The sequence below is a fragment of the Engystomops pustulosus genome, chromosome 4 (assembly GCF_040894005.1).
Source record: "Engystomops pustulosus chromosome 4, aEngPut4.maternal, whole genome shotgun sequence".
Lineage (NCBI taxonomy): Eukaryota > Metazoa > Chordata > Amphibia > Anura > Leptodactylidae > Engystomops > Engystomops pustulosus.
In genome coordinates, this window is record NC_092414.1 from 88,050,731 (window position 1) to 88,078,581 (window position 27,851).

At 40.8% G+C, this 27,851-nt stretch overlaps 1 protein-coding gene across 1 annotated transcript in view; it reads left to right on the forward strand.

Annotated features, from left to right (window-relative positions):
- The first annotated feature begins 19,026 nt into the window (after positions 1-19,026).
- The window catches only part of WIF1 (WNT inhibitory factor 1), a 60,497-nt gene continuing 51,672 nt past the window's right edge, over positions 19,027-27,851 (forward strand). The window contains exons 1-2 of the mRNA XM_072146631.1: positions 19,027-19,287; positions 19,443-19,582. Of these exons, the coding sequence (XP_072002732.1) occupies positions 19,146-19,287; positions 19,443-19,582 (282 nt within the window). The 5' untranslated portion in view covers positions 19,027-19,145. The remainder of the gene's footprint in view (positions 19,288-19,442; positions 19,583-27,851) is intronic.

The window sequence follows — 27,851 nt, forward strand, 5'->3', positions numbered from 1 at the left end:
AAAAAAAAAACTTTGATGGTTTATTAAATAACTTACCATTTTTTTAAATTTAATTCTAGAATATCCAGTACCAGAATACTACTAACAGTAATCTGAAAAATTAAAAACATTTATTCTATCAAGATTACATTATTTATTTTGAAATAATCATTGCATGTATGTATGTATGTATTGTTTTTATTTTTTAAAATATAAAAGAAATATATTACGATAAATTAATGACCGTATATAAATATATAAGAATTATGTATCTATACACACATTTTTTTCAGACTTCATATAATAAATATGGACTATATTTTTATAACTGAAATATATGTATATTTTTATACTTTCACAATGTTGTCTTTGTGGATAATATAATTATATATTTGTATATATTTATATCTAATGTCATTGGTGACAATGGTTAATAATAAATATATATCTCTATAATCACATTGGTGTCAGTGGGTAATAATATATATACATATATATACTCACATTGGTGGCAGTGGCTATTATATATAAATAAATATTTTAATATTTATATATAATGTCATTGGTGACAGTGGAAAATAATAAATATATATACATATATCTATATATATCTAATATATATGTATACTGACATTGGTGTCAGTGGCTATTATATATAAATAAATATTTTAATATTTATATATTTATATATAATGTCATTGGTGTCAGTGGGTAATATATATATATATATATGTATATATACACTCATTGGTGTCAGTGGGTATATCTGTGTATATATTGGTGGTAGTGGGAGCATAGACTATCGTTGGTGTAAGTGGGAGCATAGACTCTCGGTGGTGTAAGTGGGAGCATAGACTCTCGTTGGTGTAAGTGGGAGCATAGCAGAATCGTTGGTGTAAGTGGGAGTATAGCGACATATACCGTCGCGCTGAAAACCCACGCAGACCGGTCTTTGCGCAGCCGCAGTGAGCAGAGAAGCGGCACCGCGAGATTTGCTGTTCGCGCATGCGCGATAACAGCCGAGAGCGGGGTGACGTCACCGCTCTCAGGAAATGAAGGAGGGAGCTTAGAAAGAGGGAGGCGTGCATAATTTATGTTCGGCAGGGACCGAAATAGCGATAGTGACGTAGGGGTAGCATCGGAGACTCATTTGCATATGTAAGTAAATTTTACAAAAAAGCAATGGACCAATTGTCAGGCAGGGTTTGTTTTTAAAGAGAAATACAAAAACCGCCCTAGGACGGCACAAAGGAGCCCATATCCTGACAATAAGGAGTGTCAGTTAAAACTTAACTTTTATTTATGAACTAAAGTATATAATGTAGAGTACGGATGGACACTTGGTGCTCAAAACAAGAATAGTGACTTAAAAGCACAAGTGTCCTAGATGAGGTGGCCTTAGGGTATAAGATCGTATATATAACTATGTAGTTACATCGGAGTAGGCTGGAGAGTAAGTCCCCTAATGGGTGGTGGGAGGGGGAGACGGGGGCATGGGTGAACAACCTAACCACTGAAGTAATAGATAGTAGGTAGGATTTGGGTAGTAGTAGCTAGTATGGCAGATATACAAACCTGAACGCTATGGGTTATTATCATTTAAACCCAAGCGTTGATTCCTGTGGTATGGGATCAATGAGATCCCAGACTTATACAGGAATCTATTATGGTGTTCACAGCCCACGAGACCCTAAGTCTATCCAGCCTACAATACAAGGGTACCACCTCTAAATAGGACCACTGCAATTTAAAATAAGAAGAGAAATTAGCCCCCCGACATGTTTCGCCAGTCACCTGGCTTCATCAGGGGTCGGGCTAATACTAATCGGCGGCGCTGTCTCGCCAGGTATATAAAGATCTTAGCCCCTCCCCTCTGAGGGTATTTGACCTATGGGTGAAGCGGCTGATCGCCGCCACCTACTTTCCTAGGTGGGTGGAACCGAGATCCGTGCCAATGGTGCGCGGCAAGGGGTGGTGCTACCTTAAACAGCTGGCGGTGACACTCACCAATCCCAGCGAGCGTCGCATTCTCCCCTGGGTTGGCGTGCGCATGACAGGTTCGGCAGTGTTGATTCGGCGGTGGAGACGACTGCGCATGCCCAGGTACTCTGCCTCCGGAGTACGCACGGCAGGCGGAGAAATGCTGTCAGCGATAGGGCAGACTGCGCACACTCAGGCACTCTGTCCACAAACACCACGGTAGAAGCCAGGCAAAATGCACCCATCCATTATGTTAGGTAAGTATACTTCTGAGCATTTCCCATATGTTAGCAATAGGTGTTAGGGTTATTTGTTGTTAATAATATCCCGAATTCAATATGCACCCAGATGTTAGTAAAAGAATTAAACGGGTAACCAAATACCTAGCCGTAATCGAGCCAATGCTTTTTTAAGGCTCGATAAATTATAAGGGTAGTCGGGTACCTAAAGGCTCGGTAGATTATCAGGGTAATAGAGTACCTAAAGGCAGTAGAGCCAATACTTTGGGGCTCAGTAGATGCGCTGTGCCCTTCTATTGATATAAAATTGGGAGTATTTGCTACAAATAAATTGTTCTTACTATATTAAATCAAATAAGGATATTGGTGAGGTTAGTCCTAGGTCAGTAGAAAAGTGCATAGAGGGGAGGGGTATAGAATTCTTGATCGGCATACCAAGTGATGAATGTCCATCATTTAAGAAGTGATGAGACATACAATACTACTTCTGATAAAGACAAAAGGATGAAAAGATTGAAAATGCACGTAAATGGCCCCTTAGAGAAATGCTGCAAAGGTGAAGCCTTCATTTAGGCCCGATGGGCTCAGGGATTTAAGTCGATGAATCCATCTGGCTTCCAACTGTAGAAGCTTATGGTCGATGTTTCCCTGTCGGGGTCCCGATCGGACCTGGTCTATGGCCCAGAAACGCAGGACATTGGCATCTCCTTCATGATGCAGTCTCACATGTCTAGAGATCGGAGTGTCCTTCCCTGTCGTGATGGAGCTGATGTGACTAGACATTCTCCTGCGGAGCTGTTGGATCGTCTTGCCCACATACCAGCGTGGGCAGGTACATTGTGCCACGTATATCACAGCTGTGCTTTTACAGTTTAGATGGTGTTTAATTGTGTAGGTGGAACCATCTACTGGATTAGTGTATGTTTTAGTTTTTAGCATCAACGGGCAAAACGAGCAGGTCCCGCAGGGGTATGAGCCTTGTACAGTGCTCCGATGTAACTACATAGTTATATATACGATCTTATACCCTAAGGCCACCTCATCTAGGACACTTGTGCTTTTAAGTCACTATTCTTGTTTTGAGCACCAAGTGTCCATCCGTACTCTACATTATATACTTTAGTTCATAAATAAAAGTTAAATTTTAACTGCCACTCCTTATTGTCAGGATATGGGCTCCTTTGTGCCGTCCTAGGGCGGTTTTTGTATTTCTCCATATGTAAGTAAAACGCTTTTTTCACATAAACCATGGGTTTATTTCACTAACCAAAGTATGTGTCGTGATCAGCATAAAATAGCCTCCAGGGTGGTGTGCTTCACTCATTCCGTGCTTGCAGTAGTGGTAGGTTTCCTTTAAGTGACAATAGTCTAAGCTAATTTTATACTTGTTCTGACTGATTGAACGTGGGTCTAAAGTTTTTAATTTTATCCTTTAGATGTAATTTTCTGTTACAGCCTGGTCATATTTTAATTATTTCTCTTACTCTATTACTATTTACTTATAAGAATTTTTGTTTACTTTACTTTACTTTATAAATTTACATATCCTAATTATAGGAAGGACAAAAATGTTTTCATGCAAATGTGTCAAAATCGGACAATTGGGAAATATATTGTGCTGCAAGTAGAAGGCCACTTTTACTGCTTTGTAAATTATTCCGAGGTTTATCCTGCAGAGGGCCCCCTTGCATTGGATTCTGTCACAGAAGCTTAATGAAGCTTTTAAAGCTCAAGGTTAGGTATTGGTTTACAGTAATATGACGTTAAGTGGATGAAGGGTATAAACTGTTCTTCAGTGTTGTGTCTTACTGGACTAAAGACCTAAAATGTAAAAATTAAGACTTGACTTTGTAAGTTAACAATATCAGATGAATAAATTATAATAAACTTATCATAACGTTCCTTTAACCCATAATACTTATAGTCCTAAATAAAAGAAAATGTAGATGCAGAAAGGTCCATAAAGCTTTCCAGACAGACTGAATTGAATAAACCGATACAAGAAATTATACTTTATAGAATGCACCCAGACGCTTCAAATCACGCCTGTGAATAAAAGAAACATCTTTTGTTGCACACAATGACCAAGAATTATCAAAAGTAGTGCACACTGCACTAGGTGCCGTTTGTCCCACTAATGTGTAGAGTGCACCAGATTATTGAATACTGATGCACCCTGCACTTCTCAGGGAGTGTGCACCAACTTTTTTTTTGGTGCACCTTTTACATACAGCATGCAAAGCAATTCTGTTGAGTTGCTATAATAAATGTGTTCGAATCGCCACTGGATGTGGCGAGGTGCAGAATTTTGTGACGTGGCAGACACAGGGCAGACGTGACACAAAACTGGTGCAAAGACTTCAAAAATGTATGTGCATGTTCTTTTCAGTGCAAAGTCATATAGGAAACTGGCGCAAACGTCTTAATAAATGTGGGCCAAAGTTTTCAGTACTATGTGGGGCCTTTTTTCATAACATTTGTTTACCTTCTTTCGATGCACCTGTATGATATGGCTTGGTTTTAGTGTGGCATGAATTGTGTTTTATATGGCATAATTTTGGTAAATAGCAATTTTGCAGACTATTTTTCTTTTTGTTAAAATTCTAATTGTTAGAACCTAAAGACTCTTAGGTCTCACATTGGCTTTGTTTTTGTTTCTTTTTTAAATTTTTTATTGAAAAAAGTTACAAGTTACAATAAAATCAAAACATAAAAGCAGAGATGATACATATGTATTGTACATCATTAACCCCTAAAGGACACAGCCATTTTACAGTTTGAGGGTCAGCCCCGTTTTTTGGATTCTGACATGCGTCGCTTTATATGGTTATAACTTTTGAACACTGTTACTTATCAAAGCGATTCTGAGATAGTTTTTTCCCCACATGTTGTACTTCATTTTAGTGGTAAATGTTGGCTGATAAGTTTTGCGTTTATTTTCCAAAAAAAGAAAAAATGATGAATTTTTTTAAAAATTTCACTTTTTTGAAATTCAAAATCATTACATTTTCAGGTAAATAGATTTACCACCTAAATAAGTTTCTGAATAACATTTCCCATATGTCTACTCTACATTTTTGAAATGTCTGGATAATTTATTTTGATGTCGCACGGCTTTCTCCCAAGTACAGAGACCCCCCACATGTGGACGTTACTTGTTTTATGGGGACACAGCGGGGCGCAGAAGGGAAGGAAGGACCTGCAGCTGCCAGGATTTTAGTTTTCTTGTTGCTTCCTTTTGTAGGCTATAAAATTTTTCGTTATTGGGGCCATGTGACACCATTTTTTTTGCGGGATGAGATGCTTTTTCCAGTGTTGCCATTTTGGGGTTGGTATCACCTATTGTTGAAAATTTAGGAACTCATTTTTGAGGGCAGGAGTAGAAAAGCATCAATTCTGTACTGGATTTTAGACTTTTTTTTTTCGTGTTCACCGTTTAGCTTAATAATCATGTTATCTATATTCTATGGGTCGATACGATTACAGGGATACCAGACTTGAATACATTTTCTTACAGACATATTGTACTTTGCACTAGTATCATTCTGGAGTACATATGTTTTTTTTATCACTTTTTATTGCATTTTTTGTAAGATTGAATAGGTAAAAATGATAATTTTTGGTGGGTTTTCAACAGTTTTTTTTAACGGCGTTCAGCATACGGGTTCAATAATGATTTACTTTTATTCTACGGGTTGTTACGGACGGGGTGATAATATATATGTTGGGACTTTTTTGGGGTTATATGTCTCTTTATATGTTATGGGGCTTATAGGCATTTTTATTGATTTTATTACTTTATTTTTTATTGAATAACATTTTTTTTTACTTTTTCACTTTTTTCCACCATGGGACATGAACAAGCAATCATCTGATTGCTTGTTCATGATAATACTCTGCAATACTCATGTATTGCAGAGTATTAGCAGTGTCAGCCTATGCATTTGCATAGACTGACACTGTGCCCGTAAGATAACGTCACAGACGCCATCTTACTGGCAGTGCCTGCAGGCAGTGCTGGGGACTAGATCAGACCCCAGCACTTCCATAGCACTGATCGGCTCGGGGGGGCGGGGGGGGGGACGATCGTGTGGGTAAAACCCCCCAGAAGCATTTAACAGGTTACACACCTGCGATCGGAGCCCACTCCGATCGCGGGTGTTACACTGGGGTGCCAGCTATTAGTTACAGCTGGCACCCTGTGTTTCCCGATGTCGGTTCGGCTCCGTTCCAGAGCCGAGCCGGCATTAGCTCAGTGGTGGATATATCCGCCACTGAGCGCTAAGTCACTGTGTTTCGTGGCGGATATATTTGCCACGGAGCGCTATGGGGTTAAGGGCATCTAAGCATTATACAATTGAAGGCACACATCGGTGTGTTGTGTGATAAAAGCTGGCTAATAAGGTCTTAGTCAAATCCTGAATTAAAATTTTGAAGTGTACCTGACTGTGTACAAAAGAGGAAATAACTACTCCAGCACAGATTTCGATGGGTTAAAATATATGTTTTCCTTTATTTAAAGAAATTGTATAGGGCATACAAACATCTATCCTTAGGTTATGTTGGTGATATGTTCCTCTACGGCGGCCATCTTGAGCAGGAGGACTAAACAGTAACATTACAGGTCTGGCCTGGGGGGGTATGTTGCCCACTCAGAAGCTATAGAGTTAAATGTTTTGATTCAGCTATTTTACTTATTTAAACTGTTGTTTGCCTTTCACTTTATCCTTGCCATTTTTACTATCCTTCGGCCTCTGTTTTCTTATTACTTTGGTTATCAAGAAGCTACTGGAGACATTCTCTGTATATTCTGTAGTATAAACATGTTTGAGAACAAGGCCTGTTAATTTTTTTTCACAGAATGTGCTGGTGAATTCATTATGGCCAATAGCATTACAGTACTCTTATCTCCTTCTTCAGGCCCCCCAATGCTATTTTTTCTGTCTGTGATATTATGCATTAATACGAGAGAGAAGATTTTTACATACACTAAGAGACTGACGTGTCTTGGGTTTGTTCTCTCCTCCTGGTACCGGGAGCCATGAAATATTTAATTTGAAAGTCACCTGTACAACATGAAGTAAGGACTGTTTTGAGTCCTAGATAAAAAAATCTCTAACAGTTACAAGCATATGATCTACGCGTTTCTATTTAAATGAAGGAAAACATATATTTTAACCCACTGGAATCTGTGCTGGAGTACAGTTTTTTTCCTCTTTCGTATGAAGTCTGGAGTCTCGGGATCGTCCATGCATGGCAGGTGGAGGACAAGCCGGGAGTGGTGAGCTGATTTTACCTTTTTTCTTCTGTTACTGTTACCTGACTGTGTAGCTCTCTAGATAACCCCCTCAATGTATGGGGGAATCTTTACTAGGTATGGCTCTATTATAATGTGTATGAAAAAAATTACCGTATATTCCGGCGTATAAGACGACTTTTGAAGACAGAAAAATCTTCTGTCTTGTCTGGGGTCGTCTTATACGCCGGTAATCCCGACCGCCCGCCGTGTATTCACGGTGGCGGACAGATCGCGCTGCATGGAGAGGGCTCACGGGCTGAGCCCTCTCCATAGCCGGTAAGTCTTTGCTGCATGTTGCAGCAAAGACTTACCGGTAACACCCGCGATCGGTGCTAGGACCGATCGCGGGTGTTTTCACAGCGATGGCTGCCGACAAAGCTGCCGGCAGCCTCAAAAAGATAGCGGCGCATGGGCGCATGCTCACCCTCCGGTGGCCCCGATGTCTGCGCGGCTCGTCTTCAGTCTTCCGCGCCGTCTTCTTTCTTCTGCCGGGCGCCGCCATGTTTTTCCCCGGGGCGGCGCCTAGTATGACGTCAGCAGCGGCGCGTCATACTAGGCGCCTGCCGGGGAAGATCAATGGCGGCGCCCAGCAGAAGAAAGAAGACGAGCCGCGCGGACATCGGAGGAGCAGCGCAGCACATCAGAGGGTGAGTATATAAGTTTATTTTTTTTTTAATGCTGGGCTGGGCTGTGCTGTATACTACTGGGGGCTGTGCTGTATACTACTGGGGGCTGTGCTGTATACTACTGGGGGCAGTGCTGTATACTACTGGGGGCTGTGCTGTATACTACTGGGGACTGTGCTGTATAATACTGGGGGCTGTGCTGTATACTACTGGGGGCAGTGCTGTATACTACTGGGGGCAGTGCTGTATACTACTGAGGGCTGTGCTGTATACTACGGGGGGCTGTGCTGTATACTACTGGGGGCTGTGCTGTAATGGTAATGTTGTTGTTGTATGCCTTATGTTTATGAGCGACAGTTTTCCTGCTATATACCTGCATGTCATAAGAATTTAAATTAAAAAAAGGACCATGTTAAATTCAAATCAGTTTTTTTTTAAATTTTTACCTGTGTTTTGTATGCGTTGGAAAAGGGGTAGTCTTATACGGCGAATATATCTTAAACTCTATATTTTAAACAGGAAAGTAGGGGGGTCGTCTTATACACCAGGTCGTCTTATACACCGGAATATACGGTAAATATTATGTAAACATTAGAGAATGTTAATGTGGTTGTCTATTTTTTTTTTAATCAGATATTTTTATTGAACATTGTTTATATAACAACACAACCAACAAGTACAACCTGGAGGGGAGTATGTACATATCATTACAATAAGCTCTGGTTTTATACAATAATACAAACTCAAATCATACTCATAAAAGCATTACAAGAGAATTGCAGGATTTACGTTTTATCATATACGCTTATTATTGGTAGCATACTCCCTCCTTCCCTTCCCAACTCCCCCCACTCACCCTTGCGAGCCAGCTCTACTAAGACCCGTCAGGTCTCATATAATTATTCATATATTAAAGAAGAATGTGGTTGTCTATTAAACCTGTGTCAACTTAAACAACTTAGATTAACAACTTAAACAACTTGGGATTTATTTTTACTGGTCCGTTATCCGCGCAAAAAATTATGAAACATGTCCCATTGTTTTTTCACTGATGGGGATAACTGAACGCAATAGAAGTCTTTGGGTGATGCGGCTGAAAACCAGGTTTGATGTTTTCAAAGCAATGTTAAACATTAATTTTTTTTTACAGACACGTGGGCAAAATGGATACATCACGGAGACAAAACGCAACAAAAACCGATACAAAACGGAACACATGCATAAATGAAGCTGAGCACCAATGCTAACGTAAAACATTATTAATTGCCTAATTTTTACTATTTTAGAGGAAAGGGAAATGGGAATAGAATTGCAAATCTAACATTTATTTTTTTATATTATGCCATGTGCCATGCCCTATAATAAATAAGTTTACAGAATTCAACTGGTTGTAACTTCTGCATTCATTCAGCATATACATTTTGGCCCACATTTATCAGAACTAGTGCAGTCTGTACTATGTCCAAAACAACACAAATACAGTTATTCCTCTGCCTCTATGTTCTCCTAATATAAAAAAGACATACAGCGCTTCTTCAATGTACAATAAAGGTACTCACAAATGGAAAGATAGTCCTTATATTCAATGTAACGTCCTATACCTCCAGTATTTAAAATACCATTATGTCCTCTTGCGGAGTGGGGACATAGGAAATTATTTTGTGTTTTTAATTGTACTATGTCCAGTTTACCCGTGGAGTGTGCACAGTGCGCCAGATTCATCAAAACTTTTCAAAGAAAAAGCCATTCAAGTGTGTATAGGCATTGGTAACCTCCTAGCCCTGTGTGCTCTAATGTTCTGAAAAACAAAATTCATAGTTACAAAGTAGTTAAGAGTCCGCCAAATCATAGTGTGAGGGTAGGAATACCCCATGCGTCCTGTCGCTTTGTGCTACTTCCTCAGAGGTCAGTTTCCTAATGGTCAATAACCCCTTATTTATATCACCACTCGGTGGCCACTTCCCAATAGAGAAAGACTATATCACATGTGTGTGTAAGAAAACCCGGTCTCCATATTGGATATCCGTCTTGGCCTTGGTGAAGGTATGTGTATTATTTCTTACAGCCCTTGGTCTCACGTTTGTGATCTCATGTAAGGGATTTTACTGACCTTGTATGTAAAATACAAACCATTGTCCTACCGGAGAACACTTGGATTGTGACCCTTGACGTTGGGTCATTGTATATTAACCCCTTAAGGACGCAGCCATTTTGTAGGTTAAGGCTCAGCCCGATTTTTTGGATTCTGACTTGCGTCTCTTTATATGGTTATAACTTTTGAACACTGTTACTTATCAAAGCGATTCTGAGATTGTTTTTTCCCCACATGTTGTACTTCATTTTAGTGGTAAATTTTGGCAGATAAGTTTTGCATTTATTTACAAAAAAAAAGAAAATATGATAAATTTTTGGAAAAATTTGCCATTTTCGAAATTCAAAATCATTGCGTTTTCAGGCAGATCGATTTACCACCTAAATAAGTTGCTGAATAACATTTCCCATTTGTCTACTTTACATTTTCATAATTTCTGAAATGTCTGGATAATTTATTTTGATGTCACGCGGCTTGCAAATAGAATATCGCTTTTCCGGATTTTCAGAATTGACTATTTTGGGGATAAATACAGTTTGGAATGAAATTTTACATATTTAGCATCAAAACCCCCTATATAACCAACCCATTTTCAAATCTGCACCCCTCAAGCTATCAGAAACAGCTTTTACGAAGGTTGTTAACCCCTTGAGATCTTCATAGTAATTGAATCAAAATGGAGGTGAAATGAATGAATGGTCATATTGTTCCCTTATACGTTCATTTAGCCCTAAAATTTACACATTTCCAAAAGATAAAAAGAGAAAACCCACCATACAATTTGTTCTGCAATTTCTCCTGAGTACAAAGACCCCCCACATGTGGCTGTGACTTGTGTTATGGGGGCACAGCGAGGCGCAGGAGGGAAGGAGCACCCTGCAGCTGCCAGGATTTTAGTTTCCTCATTGGCCCCTTTTGAAGGCTATAAAATTTTCGCTTTTTCGTTATTGGGGCCATGTGATGCCATTTTTTTTGCGGGATGAGATGCTTTTTCCAATGTTACCATTTTGGGGTTTGTATCACCTATTGTTGAAAATTTAGGAACGTTTTTTGAGGACAGGAGTAGAAAAGCATCAATTCTGTACTGGATTTTTTACTTCTTTTTTTTTTGGTGTTCACCGTATAGACTAATAATCATGTTATCTTTATTCTATGGGTCGATACGATTACGGGGATACCAGACATGAATATATTTTCTTACGTTTTACTAAATTTGTCAAATAAAACCCTAATGTGGGGAAAAATCTATCATTTATGTATTGCCGTCTTCCAAGTGGCATAACTTTGTTACTTTTTTGGCTACGGAGCTGGTTGATGGCTTGTTTTTTGCGGGACATGTTGTACTTTGCACCAGTATCATGTCGCAGTACATATGGTTTTTTGATCACATTTTATAGCATTTTTTGTGGGATTGAAAAGGTAAAAATCATAATTTTTGGAGGGTTTATAACAGTTTTTTTTTACGGCGTTTATCGTGCGGGTTCAATAATGATTTACTTTTATTCTACGGGTTGTTACGGACGCGGTGATACTATATATGTGGGGTTTGTGTTATGATTTAGACTTTTTTTTGAGTTATATGTCTCTTTATATGTTTTGGGGGTTTGGGGCATTTTTAGTGATTTATGACTTTATTTTTTTATTGAATAACTTTTTTTTTTTACTTTTTCACTTTTATACCATGGGACATGAAGAAGCAATCATCTGATTGCTTCTTCATGACAATATTCTGCAATACTCATGTATTGCAGAGTATTATCAGTGTCAGCCTATACACTTGCATAGGCTGGCACTGTGCCAGTAAGATGACGTCACAGACGCCATCTTACTGGCAATTCTTGCAGGTAACTCTGGGGTCCAGATCGGACCCCAGAGTTACTATAGCAACGATCGGCGCACCCCGAAAACGGTTCGGGGGGGCCGATCGTGGGGGAAAGATCCCCCAGATACATGTTTGATGCCGCGGTCGCGCTGACCGCGGCATTTAACGGGTTAAGCACCCGCGATCGGAGACAACTCCGATCGCGGGTGTTACACTGGGGTGCCGGCTATCAGTCACAGCCGGCACCCCGTCTTTCCCGATGCCGGTTCGGCTCAGATCTTGAGCTGAACCGGCATCAGCTCAGCGTCCGATATATCGGACGCTGAGCGCTAAGTCACTGCGCTCAGCGTCCGATATATCGGACGCTGAGCGTTAAGAGGTTAATATCGCACACTGTGATGGCATCAGAGCAGTCACGGCCTACTTGGATCAGTTCTCCACGGGTGATCAGAGACATGACTCCTTCCTGTTGGAATTATTGGAGTTTGTGCTCAGACAGAGCTACTTTGTATTTGATCTGAAATTTTACAGGCAAACCTTGAGGACAGCGATGGGTGCGCGTTGTGAGCCGTCCTATGCCAACCTTTTTTGGTGTGGTCTGAGGACGCACACGTGTTACTGTGGAGTGGACCTTTGAAGTTATGTCAACAATTTATTGATTAATTAAATGCGAACACACTAAATATTGTCCTCACCTCTCATTTCTTGCAGATTTTTTGGACATGAAACTCATTGGATGAAACAATACAATGCATACTGATCTGTACAGAAGGAGTACTGCAACCAACAATTTGTTGCATTACAACAGCGTCCACCCGCAACAATCCTGTGGGTCAATTTCTTCAAATTAAAAAGAACTGTACAACGGATGATGACTTCCGCAGGAATGCTAAGGATTTGACCTGACACTTCCGGTCTAGTGGCTATTCCAAAAAAGTAATCTCTAGAACGTATTGGAGAGCAGCCCAAAGCATCAAAGACACCCTTTTGGAATCACAGGGGAAACAAATCTGAAATTAAAATTGGAGTGAATACTACTTATAACAACCAGTGAGGTGAAGTCGGACACTTTTTGGATAAAAACTGGAACATTTTAAATGCTGACTCTCGTTTGCACAACTAAATAACCAAGAAACCTCGGTTGAATTCTATTGCTCCCACAGGTATTAATGAGGATTTATTATTTTCAGGGTTTTACAAGCAGCGTTGATTTCCTGCAAGGGCTGAAAACCTGATCAACTTAAATTGGGTAAATATTATGAAAAGGAAAAAAAAATTATGCACATAATTTTTGTGTTGCAGTTTTTCTTTTTCACTTCACTTTTGGCTTGACAAATGCCTCTTGTAGTCTTTGGACCCTTACAGTCCCTTTCCCATTAAGTTATTTACATATTTTTGGTCTTTTTTCTTAATCCTCCTCTTTATTTCTCCCTGTTTTTTTCTATGCACTTTTATATATACTTTGTCTGTGGAAGGGTTCTTATCTTTTGTATATGAGACACAAACTTGTGATGTGGACGGACATAGTTGTGCCCGGAAACACAACTTATATATGCTTACCCTTTCAGAAGTTGCTTTGGAAATTCATGTGCCTAATCATCTGGAAATTATTTGGCAACTCCGGTTATTTGCGGGTGTCCTCAGAATTGAGGTGGAAAAGCAGGACAGTGAGAAAGGAGTGAGAATGTGGTACCCAAAATAGGAATGAAGATGAACCCAAATGGACTATTCTCTCTGAATTGATATTTTGCTCTACGCTTTATCGAAAATTTTCTTGGATCCACCACCCAATGACCTTCTTAGAGGTTACCAGTGGTCCTGATAATTGACAACGAGTCTTTACTCCACCAATATAACATATTTGAATTGAGGAGGACTTCATTTTTGTGATAATGAGCTATAGAAGAAAATTACCTGATGCTATAGAGATACTACATGATGGTTTATTACTGTTTTGAAAAGATTATATATATATATATATATAAGATTTACGCGCTGTACTTTAACCACACGGTGGTCACTTGTCATAGGGGGAATGAGCTTAACTTGGGATATTTTATATTATTCACATAGGATTTAATAATTATAGTGAAATGATTTATTATGTATTGAATAGTCGTATAAACAGATTTATTTTTGAATGCACTAGTATAATTATTTATATACCTTATTATATTATGCGGAAACACATGATAAATATTCATTATATTTGCTTTTTCTTTTTGTATGTAAATTTAATATCACAAATATAGGGAATGATATAGTAGATCACCTGAAATGATGAGTATTATTCAATCGATATGGCGCCTCGCTCCTTATATACACAAAATGTAATGCGCTAGCCTTTGATAATGTGTGACTGTGCTTATGTGGGTATTCGGGGACGCATGCTCAATAATGCTTTTGCAAAAGACATTTATGCATGCCCCTAATAGTATCGTGAGATCGAAATCCAATATGGCGACTGAACAATACACCCGTAAAGCTCCTTACTTCTCGCGATATGGATACCAAATATGGCATGTGAGATAGTTTGTGGCACGGTATTTCTCTATTGGTAAGTGACCACCGTGTGGTGATATCAAAAAGGGGTTTATGACCATTAGGAAACTGACCCCTGAGGAAGTCGCACAAAGTGACGGAACACGTGGGATATTCCTACCTTCACGCTATGATCATGGTGGAATCTTAACTACTTGGTAACAATGCATTTTGTTCATTTACTATTTCCTTAGATGGGCCAATGGTAACTATGTGTATTTGTATTCAAGCTCGTAGCTAGGTATCTTTAGCTGGACCTATCTGGAGGATCACCATACCATGTCACCTGGAGAGAAAACAGGAGGAGTCCTATGCTTCTTATCAGCCTAGGTCTTAGTGTGATCAGTGGCTCGGAGGAGAGACTGGTGGGTTTGTTCCCAAATGGATTTGAGATCCTGCACTAGGTCCTCTACCACAGGGACATCGGAGGGAGTGGGCAGCGGAAGAGGAGGACAAGAGATTCGTCCGTAGACAACAAAGAAAGGAGCTTCCCCAGCAGATCAGTGACAAAGTCCTTGGCCACGTAAGACCACGGGCGACTGGGTATCGTCAACGGAAGTAACAGTCCAGCCGGTCTGAGGCGAGAGGCTTTGTTATGGGCACAATAGGAGCAGGATCCTACGAAATCCCAAACGTCTTGCCCAGGTAAGGCCACCAGTAGTAGTGGGATATGAGGGCCACGGAATGTTACATCCCTGGGTGCCCAGCCAATCGTGAAGAATGTCCCCAAGACAGAATCATCTTCTGGAGTGCAGGCCTGCCATATGTCTTACCGGGAGGTCGCTGCCGGAGATCCACTGGAGCTGCAACCACAATTTGTTTAGGAGAGATGAAATGCCGAGGGACCGGCTCATCTCCAACAACATCCGAAGCACGGGAAAGGGCATCGGCCACAGAACGGTAATGGATCAACAGGTTGAAGTGTGAGGAGAACAACGACCAACGTGCTTGCCTGGGATTCAGATGCTGGGCTCTCTGGAAGTACAGAAGGTTCTTGGGGTTTGTGTACACACAAATGGGATGGAGAGCTACCTCTCGTAGATACTGCCACTCCCCTAGGGAAAGTTTGATGGCTAATAGTTCTCTGATACCAATAGAGTTATTTCTCTCTGCGGGAGAAAACGTCCTGGAAAAGAAACCGCATGTGAGAATTCGGCCCTTAGGACCTTTCTGGGTGAGGCATCCACCTCAAGATGAAAGGGTTTCTCAGTGTCAGGCCTAGTGAAAACAGGAGCCGAGGCAAAAGCAGACTTCAACCTTGAGAAGGCCTCTTCAGCTGCCGAGGGCCAGAGGCAGGGATTGGTGTCCTTCTTGGTGGGCGCCACGATGGGAAACACCAGAGTGGAACAATGCGGAATAAACTGCTGGTAATAGTTTGCATAACCCAGGAACCTTTGTAGGGCTCGTAGACCTTCTGTGCGTGGCCACTGAAGAACCGCACACAGTTTGGCTGGATCCATCTGGAGACCTTTGTCGGAGATAATGTAGCCGAGGAAAGGAAGGCTCTGTTGGTAAAACTAACATTTTCCAAGCTTGGCATAGAGATGGTTAGCCCGTAGCTGGCCAAGAACTTGACGTACATGTGACTGAGGTCTGGAGAATACACCAAGATGTCAAGAAGACAGCTGGAGCATTACAGAGTCCAAATTACATCACTAAGGATCTGGCACATTCCTGGATGGAGAGTGCAGGCAGTGTGGTTGGAGGCTGGAGCGGCCTGGCCAGGGTGATAAGACATACACTATAATGAAGAATTAAAATGCTACTGGCCCTTCAGTCGCCTGTCATCCTGTGACTTTGTCCCTGTGGAGAACACACAGGACAGAAGATGGACACTGGTCACATGTCCACATCACATGTCCTGCACCTGTCTGGGCAGATCATGTTTTTATCACTATGTTTATTTGCAGTCGGTTGATTGCAGTGCATCCTGTATGGCTAGTGTAGTTGTGAGACCCATCTCAGTGGGACAATGGGCAGTGGTGGCAGATACACAAATAATTACTATTACAGAGGAGGACAGTCTGTTACTTCATCACTGTGAGCAGAGCATAAGAGGGAGTTACAGAGAACTGTAGTATCATGGGAGATGTCAGCCATCTTGGAGCAGGAGCCAGGGCTACTTCATGCACACGTAGCCTCTCTTTATCGCTCCTACCATTTTTTATTTAGAGCACAGCTTGGTGTAGCTGCGTGCCCTTGCAGTAGCTACAGCTACGCAGACTAGGGTGCGCTGCTAAACCATGCTGCGCTCTTAACCGGTGAGCGACCGCCCGCCGTGTATTCACGGCGGCGGTCGCGTCGCGCTGCATGGAGAGGGCTCACGGGCTGAGCCCTCTCCATAGCCGGTAAGTCTTTGTTGCATATTGCTAGCACCGATCGCGGGTGTTTTTACATCGTGGGCTGCCGGCAAAGCTGCCGGCAGCCTCAAACAGATAGCGGCGCATGGGCGCCGCCATCTTACCTGGGATCGCCGCTCCCCGTGACGTCATCGGGGGGCGGCGATCCGTCTCCATGGTAGCCTCGGGTCTTCCGAAGACCCGAGGCTATTTCGTTTTAACCCCTTCATTACAATGTGCTGATAGCACATTGTAATGAATGAGTTAGAAAATCCCCATATACTGCCATACTGTAGTATGGCAGTATATGATAGGATCGATCAGACAACCTAGGGTTAAAGTACCCTAGAGAGTCTGAAAAATAGTATAAATAAAAATAAAAAAAAGTTAAAAAAAAAAAATTATAATAAAAAAACCTAAAATTTCAAATCACCCCCCTTTCCCTAGAACTGACATAAATATAAATAAACAGTAAAAATCATAAACACATCAGGTATCGACGCGTCCGAAAATGCCCGATCTATCAAAATATGATAACGGTTTTTCAATGCGTTTAACCCCGTAACGGAAAATAGCGCCCAAAGTCGAAAATGGCACTTTTTTGCCATTTTGAAAAATCAAAAGGTCGTACAGTCCTAAAAATGATATCATTGAAAATATTATCAAATTTCGCAAAAAATGACACCACCCACAGCTCCGTACAACAAAGTATAAAAAAGTTATTAGCGCCAGAAGTTGGCAAAATCAAAAAAATTATTTTTGTACAGGAGGTTTTAATTTTTGTAAATGTATGAAAACATTATAAAACCTATACAAATTTGGAATCCCCTTAATCGTACCGACCCAAAGAATAAAGTAGACATGTCATTTGGGGCGCTCAGTGAAAGACGTAATATCCAAGTCCACAAGAAAATGGCGCAAATGCGTTTTTTCACCATTTTCATTGCATTTGGAATTTTTTTCCCGCTTCCGAGTACATGGCATGGAATATTTAATACCATCATTATGAAGTGCAATTTGTTACGCAGAAAACAAGCCATCACACAGCTCTTTACGTGTAAAAATAAAAAAGTTATAGATTTTTGAAGGTGGGGAGTGAAAAATGGACATGAAAAAACAGGAAAGGGCCCAGTCCTTAACCGGTTAAAACAGGATGGTAGGTTTCCTTTAAATTGCAGAAAATTGTAACTCACAAAAAACTTACAGAAGTTATTCTCTCTCATGAGGAATCCTCCCCCATTCCTGATACAGAGCCATCCACTGCTATTTGCGATCATTCCCTGTTACACTATTGCAAACTGAGTCTGATGAAAGTCATCTATATGACCAAAACATCACTGTTCTGGATGTTTGCAGTGAATTTTCCAATAAATATTCCATTTCACTAAGAACAGTGAATTTTCTGTAGGCTTCTTGAAAGTCAGACAAGGATTTAGAGGGAGCTGCCTTTTTAAAGGTAGCACTGAGGAACATTAGCTTAACAAGACACTAGTGGTTCCCGAAGCAAATATCTATATCTAAACCGTCACTTCTGACCTCACCGCATGCATTATACTTTAGAATAAACTAAATAGACTAAATAAAGTTCAATAGCCCTCCTTATCTATACAGAGTACAGCAGGACACTATCTCAGTGGCCTCTCTTTTAATTAATATAGGTTAAATAATTATTAATTATTATAAAGTTTGGTAGCCCGTCTTGTTTATATATGATCCATATATACCAAAAACCTTTTAAGTGTCTGTCCTCAAAAAACAAGCATCTGTTTATTACAACCAGTATTCTGCCATTAACACAGTTAACACAATACTTTTTGGGCATACTGTATAAAACTGCTGTACAGATTCTGCATAGATTAAAGGGCAGTATTTGATCTAAAAAGGGAGGTATTTTGTTTTATGTAAATAAAAAACAGCTCCCTGCTAAGTTTATTCCACATTTCCGTTGTTCTGATTTGTGTAATTTGATTTCTTTCATAAACTTCTACACAGTTGTGTGGCGCTCCCTTGTGGTGATCTGGCAGCTTGCAACCGGGCACCTCCCCCATGTCACACTCAATTCTCCCTCCTTTACTACTTCATTGACTCCAAGCTGCCAGAAGCCAGCCCCCTGTGTGAGATCAGAGCAGCCAGCAGCACAGGGGCAAAGTAAATAGAATCAGTATAAGAGCCCAGGACAGAGGGAGGTGAGAAGTGGACAGCCAAACACTAGCATCTCTCAAAGCAGCATGGCCCTAACAGCACTCTGCTGCTTCACACTCCAGCTATGGAGCATTCTCTTCTGTGTGTGTGCACAAGCAGGGGCTACCCAGCAGCAAGAAGACAGCTTGTACATGTGGATTGATGCTCACCAAGCAAGAGTGTTAATAGGTAGCCACCTTTAGCTAGGAATTCTCAAGAATTTACATTTCAGGCTATTTCCAAGTCACTGGTATTGTAGTGCACTATGCCCTACAGAATGCATGGTGAGAAAGAACGCAACCTGTATGTACCTGTCTTCTCATCATCGTAACATTTATTCTCAGGCTTTGAAGAAGATATTTTGATTGTGTCAGAGGGGAAAATGGCACCATTCACTCATGATTTTAGAAAAGCCCAGCAGAGGATGCCAGCTATTCCTGTCAATATTCAGGCAATGAACTTTACATGGAAAGCTACTGGACAGGTATGTCTGGAATGATGATATTAAACTGGCTGAAAACTAGAATAGACAAGGGATTGAATGTGACCTGTTTCTAGATTTACCTGTATTTGAGCTTGAAAATAGTAGTTTATCTCTAAATTGTGTGGCCATCTCGGATTAAATTTTTTAAAAATTTTTCTTCTGCATGAAAGAGGCATATGGATATATTTTAATATAGTTGCATGCATAACCTTCAGACTCTATTAGAATATTTTATTATTTATTATTTCCACTGTTATTATGTGGTAACCGTTACAACTGAAAAGTTTATATGACTACATTTCTGTGCCAGTGAACAAAGATTTGCAGCATCACTCATGTGTTCAGAAAGGTCATGTGGCTGGCAGAGTTTTGGCAATGTTCTGATCTTGTTGTGCCATTTAATATTTCAGAAGGCAATTTGAGTCCCCATGCAGCTGCCCCAGACTCCCAGCTGCTCAAACACAAAACTGACTGTAAATATGTCACACATAGTAACTTGAAAGAGAAACAAAAATGTGTGTTTAACCTTTCTTTCAAGTTCATCCAAAACAAGGCCTCCATCAAAGCGGCAGGGGTGACCTAGTTGGTAAACTATCCCTGATATTGTAGCAAGATCGGCAATGTAATGTAATATGTGAAGAAATGCAGAAGTTCAGTAGTGCTTCTATAAATTTGCCCCAGGAATAAGCCCCCTTGTCATTCCGTAAATGAAAAGATGCTTCGTGCCTGCATAAATATTTGTGGAATCCTACCAGTTCTGTGAATATGGATCAATGGATCATTCACTAAGCAAAATACAATTTTTTCTATAATATTTACATTACTGCCTAATATCAGTAGTTCAGATTCTTTCCTAGTAAGAATTACGAGTGTCTCCAACCAGAAGCAGTATACTATACTCAAGGGACATATACCTTTACAGTGCTGCATGTCACCAAACAGAAGAAATACGTTGTTTCCTGACCTCTAGAGCAGAACTTCCAAAATGGAATGTCAATATATTTACATTCTGTGGGCATAGCGTTTTTTTTTTTGGACTTAAAGGGGTTCACATATCAAGAGCGTGGCTCCCAGCCTTTAATATTGAGATCCTGTTCTTCTGTGGTATTTTGCATCTCGGTGTTGTAGACATGCCACCAGGGATCAAAGCACAATGCTGCTGAAATCCCACTTCATTTAGTCCAGCAAGCATGTGCATGCCATCTGTTCTATCTGATAGAAAACAGCAGTAAACCACTCATACGTTGGCCAAAAAAGGCTTTAGTGCTTAGAGTTGAGATGCAAGGCACCTTGTAAGCTGCATCTGGTTTCCATAGTAGTTTACATAGGATAACTATTCCGTACACAACCTCACTTCTTCACAGAAGTGCACTAGATATCATTAATGTCATACAGATAACTCTGTTACCTACCCAGGACATGTAGAATGAGAGAAAATCATTGATTTATTAGAGGAATTAAACATTTATTAAGGAGACTGTAACTACTACAATCATTTACTTCTGCTCTAACATGCTTAATCCTGTTCTAGGTTCTTAAATAACAAATCATTTGATATGCTCTGATGGCATAGTTATAATTTTAGAATGTCTTTGTTAATATTTTCTGATACTTGACTCACCATTTATTGTCACCTATATGTAGTTAAAAATTGTCTGTCATCTACAACATTCTTATATGTTTTAAGTTGTATTTGTAGTAGACATTCAGTTTGTAGCAAAAAACTCTCTCATCTCAATATCTAAAACACAATTATTGTAGAATGGTAGTAAAGCTAAGTTTAATATATATATTATAATCCCAATATATGAAAAAAATTATATAAAGCACACAACAGGCACAGATAATGTTACCTATGTATTTCACTTTTAAACATATGTTTTAAGGATTATCTGTCTAGTTTTGATCCACCTCCTCACTAAAAGCCTAAATGTAGACTCTATAGCAGCTACATCCATAGAAACTAGTGTCTACTTTATTGTTACTTATGCTGCTAAAACCATTAAACCATTTCCTCTGTTAATACCAGCTAATGATGGAGGGCCTTACTAGTAGGATATTCAGCTTCGCTCCAAACTCTTAAGGATTTTGCTGTAATAATTAAGCAGGGAAAATATGAATACATTGAAATATAATCATAATAATACATAATACGACCCTAGCTACTAGCCATAGCTGTGATTGGTCAGGTGACCAGCCATGGCCAACCACACCTGAACCCTGGACCCAAACTCAAAGTTTGGGTCTGCTCATCTCTAATTATATGTTCTGTTTTGTCCATGTTTAGTTTTTGAAAACAGGAAGAAAAGAAGTAGGATATGGCTGTAAGGGAGTAGCAGATCCTCATGAGGGCTTTATGGGTGACCGCCCAAGGCCCAAGAATACCAGGGGCCCAAGGCTGCTCATACTGAATGACAGCCTCAACCGCATCCCATCAAACTTACCGACTGCTACTGTGTTGGATTGTCTGAAAGTTTCTGTAATTATATCTACTCTCCATCAGAGAAGATATAATTACACCGTTCAGTAGCTAGCAGCAGTCTGCAGTCTGTGCTGCTCTTAAAGGGAACCTGTCATCAGTAATCTAATAAACCACTGTTAGTATATTGTCAGGCAGCGGTACACTTTATTGTTTTTGTTTCTTTCATGGTCCGGTGTGGTGGCATCATCCAGAAAATCAACTTTCAAGTGAGATGTAAATTGGCTGTATAAAGTCAAGGAGGAGGAAAGTATAATACAGAAGTTAAGGTGGGGAGCTCTGTACTAAGCTTCATTTTTTCATGTGGGCACAATGTCTGAAGAAGTAATGCCCCTTTACACTGCATGTGTGGGGATGTATAACTGCTCTATCCTTGTACACAGGGTCGGACTGGGGTGCCTGGGGCCCACTAGAGAAATTGATTTTGGGGGCCCACCGTACCGCTGCCTAGAAATATTTGTTATTTCCCAGGAGTTCACAGCCGCTGCATTGTGTTTAGCACTAACTTATCAATAAGAATAACTAACTATAACACTTCACCTTCTCCGTATGTTCTCTGCAGCCCATAAGAAGACAGGGCACTGACATTATAGAAATAGTCTAGATCAGTGATGGCGAACCTTTTAGAGACTGAGTGCCCAAACTACAACAAAGACCCGCTTATTTATCGCAAAGTGCCAACACAGAAATTCTATTTGTGATTTATACTCCCTTCTCTGTCACAGTTTTCATTGATACCAGCACCCTGAGGACACCAATAAAGCAGAAAATAGTCCCAGGTAGAGCTGTCACTTTAAAATACCTCTGTGCACAGCAAGTCCTGGGCTGTCTGGGACTGCAAGAAGATACCTGGAGTCATCTCTGGTGATGGCCTGAGTGCCCACAGAAAGGGCTCTGAGTGCCACCTCTGGCACCAGTGCCATAGGTTCACCATCACTGGTCTAGATAGTCAATAACTACAGTTACCAGATTAGAAGTGGGATTCAGTACCTCACACGTCGCACGTCTTCTCCTTTGGGTACTGAACTGCAGGACAACTTCTCCCTTTTTTTTCTTATCACTGGAGAATGTTCCACCAGATATCTTCATCTCTGTGAGGCACATCTCCACACTGTGCAACTAAAAATATCACTGTCACTACAGTATAATGTCACCTGGATAACAATGTCCTACTCTGTGCTCCTAAATAATATTTACCACTCACAACACAACTGACCATGCTGTGCCCCCCACAAATATATACATACATACAAAACATACCCCCATAACAAAAACCATACTGTGCTCTCCATAAATCAAATAGTACATTGCGACTACTCAGTATATTACATGCACACCCCTGAGTAAATCATATGATACACCTAATGAATTAAATTGGACATCATTCCCTTTAATTAATTACATAATATATAATTTCCAATTAATCATTTCATCTATAGTCTTATAGTGCTCCTACGTATTTATTATGTTTTATATAATGCTCTACTTATTCTTCTAATATTTACTGCTCCTCTTATCAAATATTTTATGTAAAAGTCCTAATAAATACTTATATTCAGTATAAATTGGGACAGCACAGTACTACTACTCCTATCCTGTATATATCGGCACAGCACAGTACTACTACTCCTATCCTGTATATATGGCACAGCACAGTACTACTACTCCTATCCTGTATATATGGGCACAGCACAGTACTACTACTCCTATCCTGTATATATGGACACAGTACACTACTACTACTCCTATCCGGTATATATGGGCACAGCACAGTACTACTACTCCTATCCTGTATATATGGACACAGCACACTACTACTACTCCTATCCTGTATATACAGACACAGCACACTACTACTACTCCTATCCTGTATATATGGACACAGTACAATACTACTACTCCTTTCCTGTATATATAGGCACAGCACAGTACTACTACTCCTATCCTGTATATATGGACACAGTGCAATACTACTACTCCTATCCTGTATATATGGGCACAGCACAGTACTGCTACTCCTATCCTGTATATATGGACACAGTGCAATACTACTACTCCTATCCTGTATATATGGGCACAGCACACTACTACTACTCCTATCCTGCATATATGGGCACACTACTACTACTCCTATCCTGTATATATGGGTACAGCTCAGTAATACTACTCCTATCCTGTATATATGGGCACACTACTACTACTCCTATCCTGTATATATTGGCACAGCTCAGTAATACTACTCCTATCCTGTATATGGGCACACTACTACTACTCCTATCCTGTATATATGGGCACAGCACACTACTACTACTACTCCTATCCTGTATGTATGGGCACAGCACAGTACTACTACTCCTATCCTGTATATATGGACACAGCACAGTACTGCTACTCCTATCCTGTGTATATGGGTATATCACACTACTACTACTCCTATTCTGTATATATGGGTATAGCACACTACTACTACTACTCCTATCCTGTATATATGGGTACAGCTCAGTACTACTACTCCTTTCCTGTATATATGGGCACACTACTACTACTCTTATCCTGTATACCCCCCACCCTTATTACATATACACTCACCGGCCACTTTATTAGGTACACCATGCTAGCAACGGGTTGCCTTCAGAACTGCCTCAATTCTTCGTGGCATAGATTCAACAAGGTGCTGGAAGCATTCCTCAGAGATTTTGGTCCATATTGACATGGCATCACACAGTTGCCGCAGATTTGTCGGCTGCACATCCATGATGCGAATTTCCCGTTCCACCACATCCCAAAGATGCTCTATTGGATTGAGATCTGGTGACTGTGGAGGCCATTTGAGTACAGTGAACTCATTGTCATGTTCAAGAAACCAGTCTGAGATGATTCCAGCTTTATGACATGGCGCATTATCCTGCTGAAAGTAGCCATCAGATGTTGGGTACATTGTGGCCATAAAGGGATGGACATGGTCAGCAACAATACTCAGGTAGACTGTGGCGTTGCAACGATGCTCAATTGGTACCAAGGGGCCCAAAGAGTACCAAGAAAATATTCCCCACACCATGACACCACCACCACCAGCCTGAACCGTTGATACAAGGCAGGATGGATCCATGCTTTCATGTTGTTGACGCCACATTCTGACCCTACCATCCGAATGTCGCAGCAGAAATCGAGACTCATCAGACCAGGCAACGTTTTACCAATCTTCTACTGTCCAATTTCGATGAGCTTGTGCAAATTGTAGCCTCAGTTTCCTGTTCTTAGCTGAAAGGAGTGGCACCCGGTGTGGTCTTCTGCTGCTGTAGCCCATCTGCCTCAAAGTTCGACGTACTGTGCGTTCAGAGATGCTCTTCTGCCTACCTTGGTTGTAATGGGTGGTGATTTGAGTCACTGTTGCCTTTCTATCAGCTCGAACCAGTCTGCCCATTCTCCTCTGACCTCTGGCATCAACAAGGCATTTCCGCCAACAGAATTGCCCGTCACTGGATGTTTTTTCTTTTTCGGACCATTCTCTGTAAACCCTAGAGATGGTTGTGCGTGAAAATCCCAGTAGATCAGCAGTTTCTGAAATACTCAGACCAGCCCTTCTGGCACCAACAACCATGCCAAGTTCAAAGGCACTCAAATCACCTTTCTTCCCCATACTGATGCTCAGTTTGAACTGCAGGAGATTGTCTTGACCATGTCTACATGCCTAAATGCACTGAGTTGCCGCCATGTGATTGGCTGATTAGAAATTAAGTGTTAACGAGCAGTTGGACAGGTGTACCTAATAAAGTGGCCGGTGAGTGTAGTCCTCTAGTGCCCATTTTAATATATTTTCTTCTAGGGGCCCCTTTAATATATGTATATATTTCTGCAATAGTTGAAAATAATAAAATTCACTCACCTTTAGCAGCGCTCCCGCGTCCTCTTCTTCTCTTCTTCCCCCTGTAGCATGACGGACAGGAACAACAAGACGTGCGGCAGCGTGAGTGCATCATCACGCCTGCCGCGCATCTGGGGTCACAGTGCGACGCGTGCCGGCAAAAAAAGACCGGCTGCGACGCGCACATTACATTAAAGACGGTACTCGAGTGGCCGCTTACGGCCGCATCGAGTACCGGTGCTCTCACGCACTGGCAGGGGCCTCAGGTGGGGATAAGGCCCCTGCCGTAGCGGGCATACCGGGGGCCCACTGTAGGCCAATCCACAGGGGGCCCTGCTGTAGTGGAGGTAACGGGGGCCTACCGGAGGATCCACCGACCCTCCGGTGGGCCAGTCCGACCCTGGTTGTGTTAGTGCAAGAAACTAGGTGCTGGTTACCAATCACATGCTCAGAGACTCAGAGTGCATCAACACCTTCAGTTTTTTAGATGCAGTTTTTAAAGCCAAAAGCAGGTGCGGATCATAATCGGGAGAACATCCGATGAATCAGAAATTGGTATTAGACTACATTCACTGCAAGTATTGTCAAAGATGGGCTCTGTAACTGTATCCATGTAAGACACTTCATTCTTGTGCTGTAGCTATGTATGCAGCTATGTTTTGGTAATATATGTATGGAGAAAGCTTTGTATGTAGTGATCTTGGTTCCGTTGTTGACTCTAAGTAGGAAGCTTAGTTCTGGTCTTTTATCTATATAAGATCTTGGTTCTATGAACATATTTATATAGTAATCTTGCTTCTGTAATATATATATATGAAGAATGCTTGGATCTAGTTCCATATCTATGTAGTAAATTTGGTTCTGGAATTATATATATGTAGTAAACATGATTTTGATACTGATTCTGTATAACAGTAATTCTGTCATTGCCACAATACCTTAAGATTTAAACTTTTTTTGCGGGGTGGGCACAGTCCTCATACAGCCCAGGGCCCATAGTTGCTTGATTCCGCCCGTACTGACAGGCACAAACAATATACAAAAGTTTTATCAAAAGTACTGCAAACTGCACTAGGTGCAGTTTGCCTGTGAAGTGTACAGTGTCCCAGATTTATCAAAAGTGCCGCACGGTCCTCAATAATATGCACTGCTCGGGTAGTGTGCACCAACTTTTTTTTTTAAGGGGTTTTGATGGTTAATGTATGAAGGGGTTAATGTATGCAAACTATTTTTGGAACCTTTTCTGACTGCAACTATTGTTGAGATAAGTATTAAAGTGGTATTCCCATGAAGACAAGCTTCTTAAATGTACTCAGGATAACAAAAGAAACATTCTCTTATTCTCAACAAAAATTCAACATTTCACAGATATAATTCCAACCTGTCTCTATCAGTCCTGGTGTACACAATTTTGGTTGCCCCTGGACCCGACCTTGTATCTTCTGAGTTTAGGGTCAGAAGACATCTTGCTCTTCTGTCTGATACTGCACTGAGCTCTTCTCTGCCTCTAGCCCCCACCCTTGAATTCCAGCAGGAGCTCACGCAGACACACACACTTCCTGCCGGCCGGCTCGTGAGGAGAGTAAAGCTACATACAGATAAGATCTTTATCCAGGAGAGGCAGAGCAGATCTTTCAGTATGAGTTATAGGTGAGCTATAGTAGAGCTGTGAATGTTATGCCTATAATAATAGAGATGAGAATATCATATGCAATATGCTTCTCATGGATCTCATTATCTTTCATCTCTGATCTGTTTCATCCCACTTTCTATGTGTCAGATACTAGTGAATGATCAGAAGCTAAATGAAAGTGTTTATAAAGCTTTTAACCTGATAATTTATTCACATTATCCCCACACAGAACTAAAGGAATCATTAAATGTCTGCTTAGAGAGTCCCCATCCACACTTTTGATTTATACACT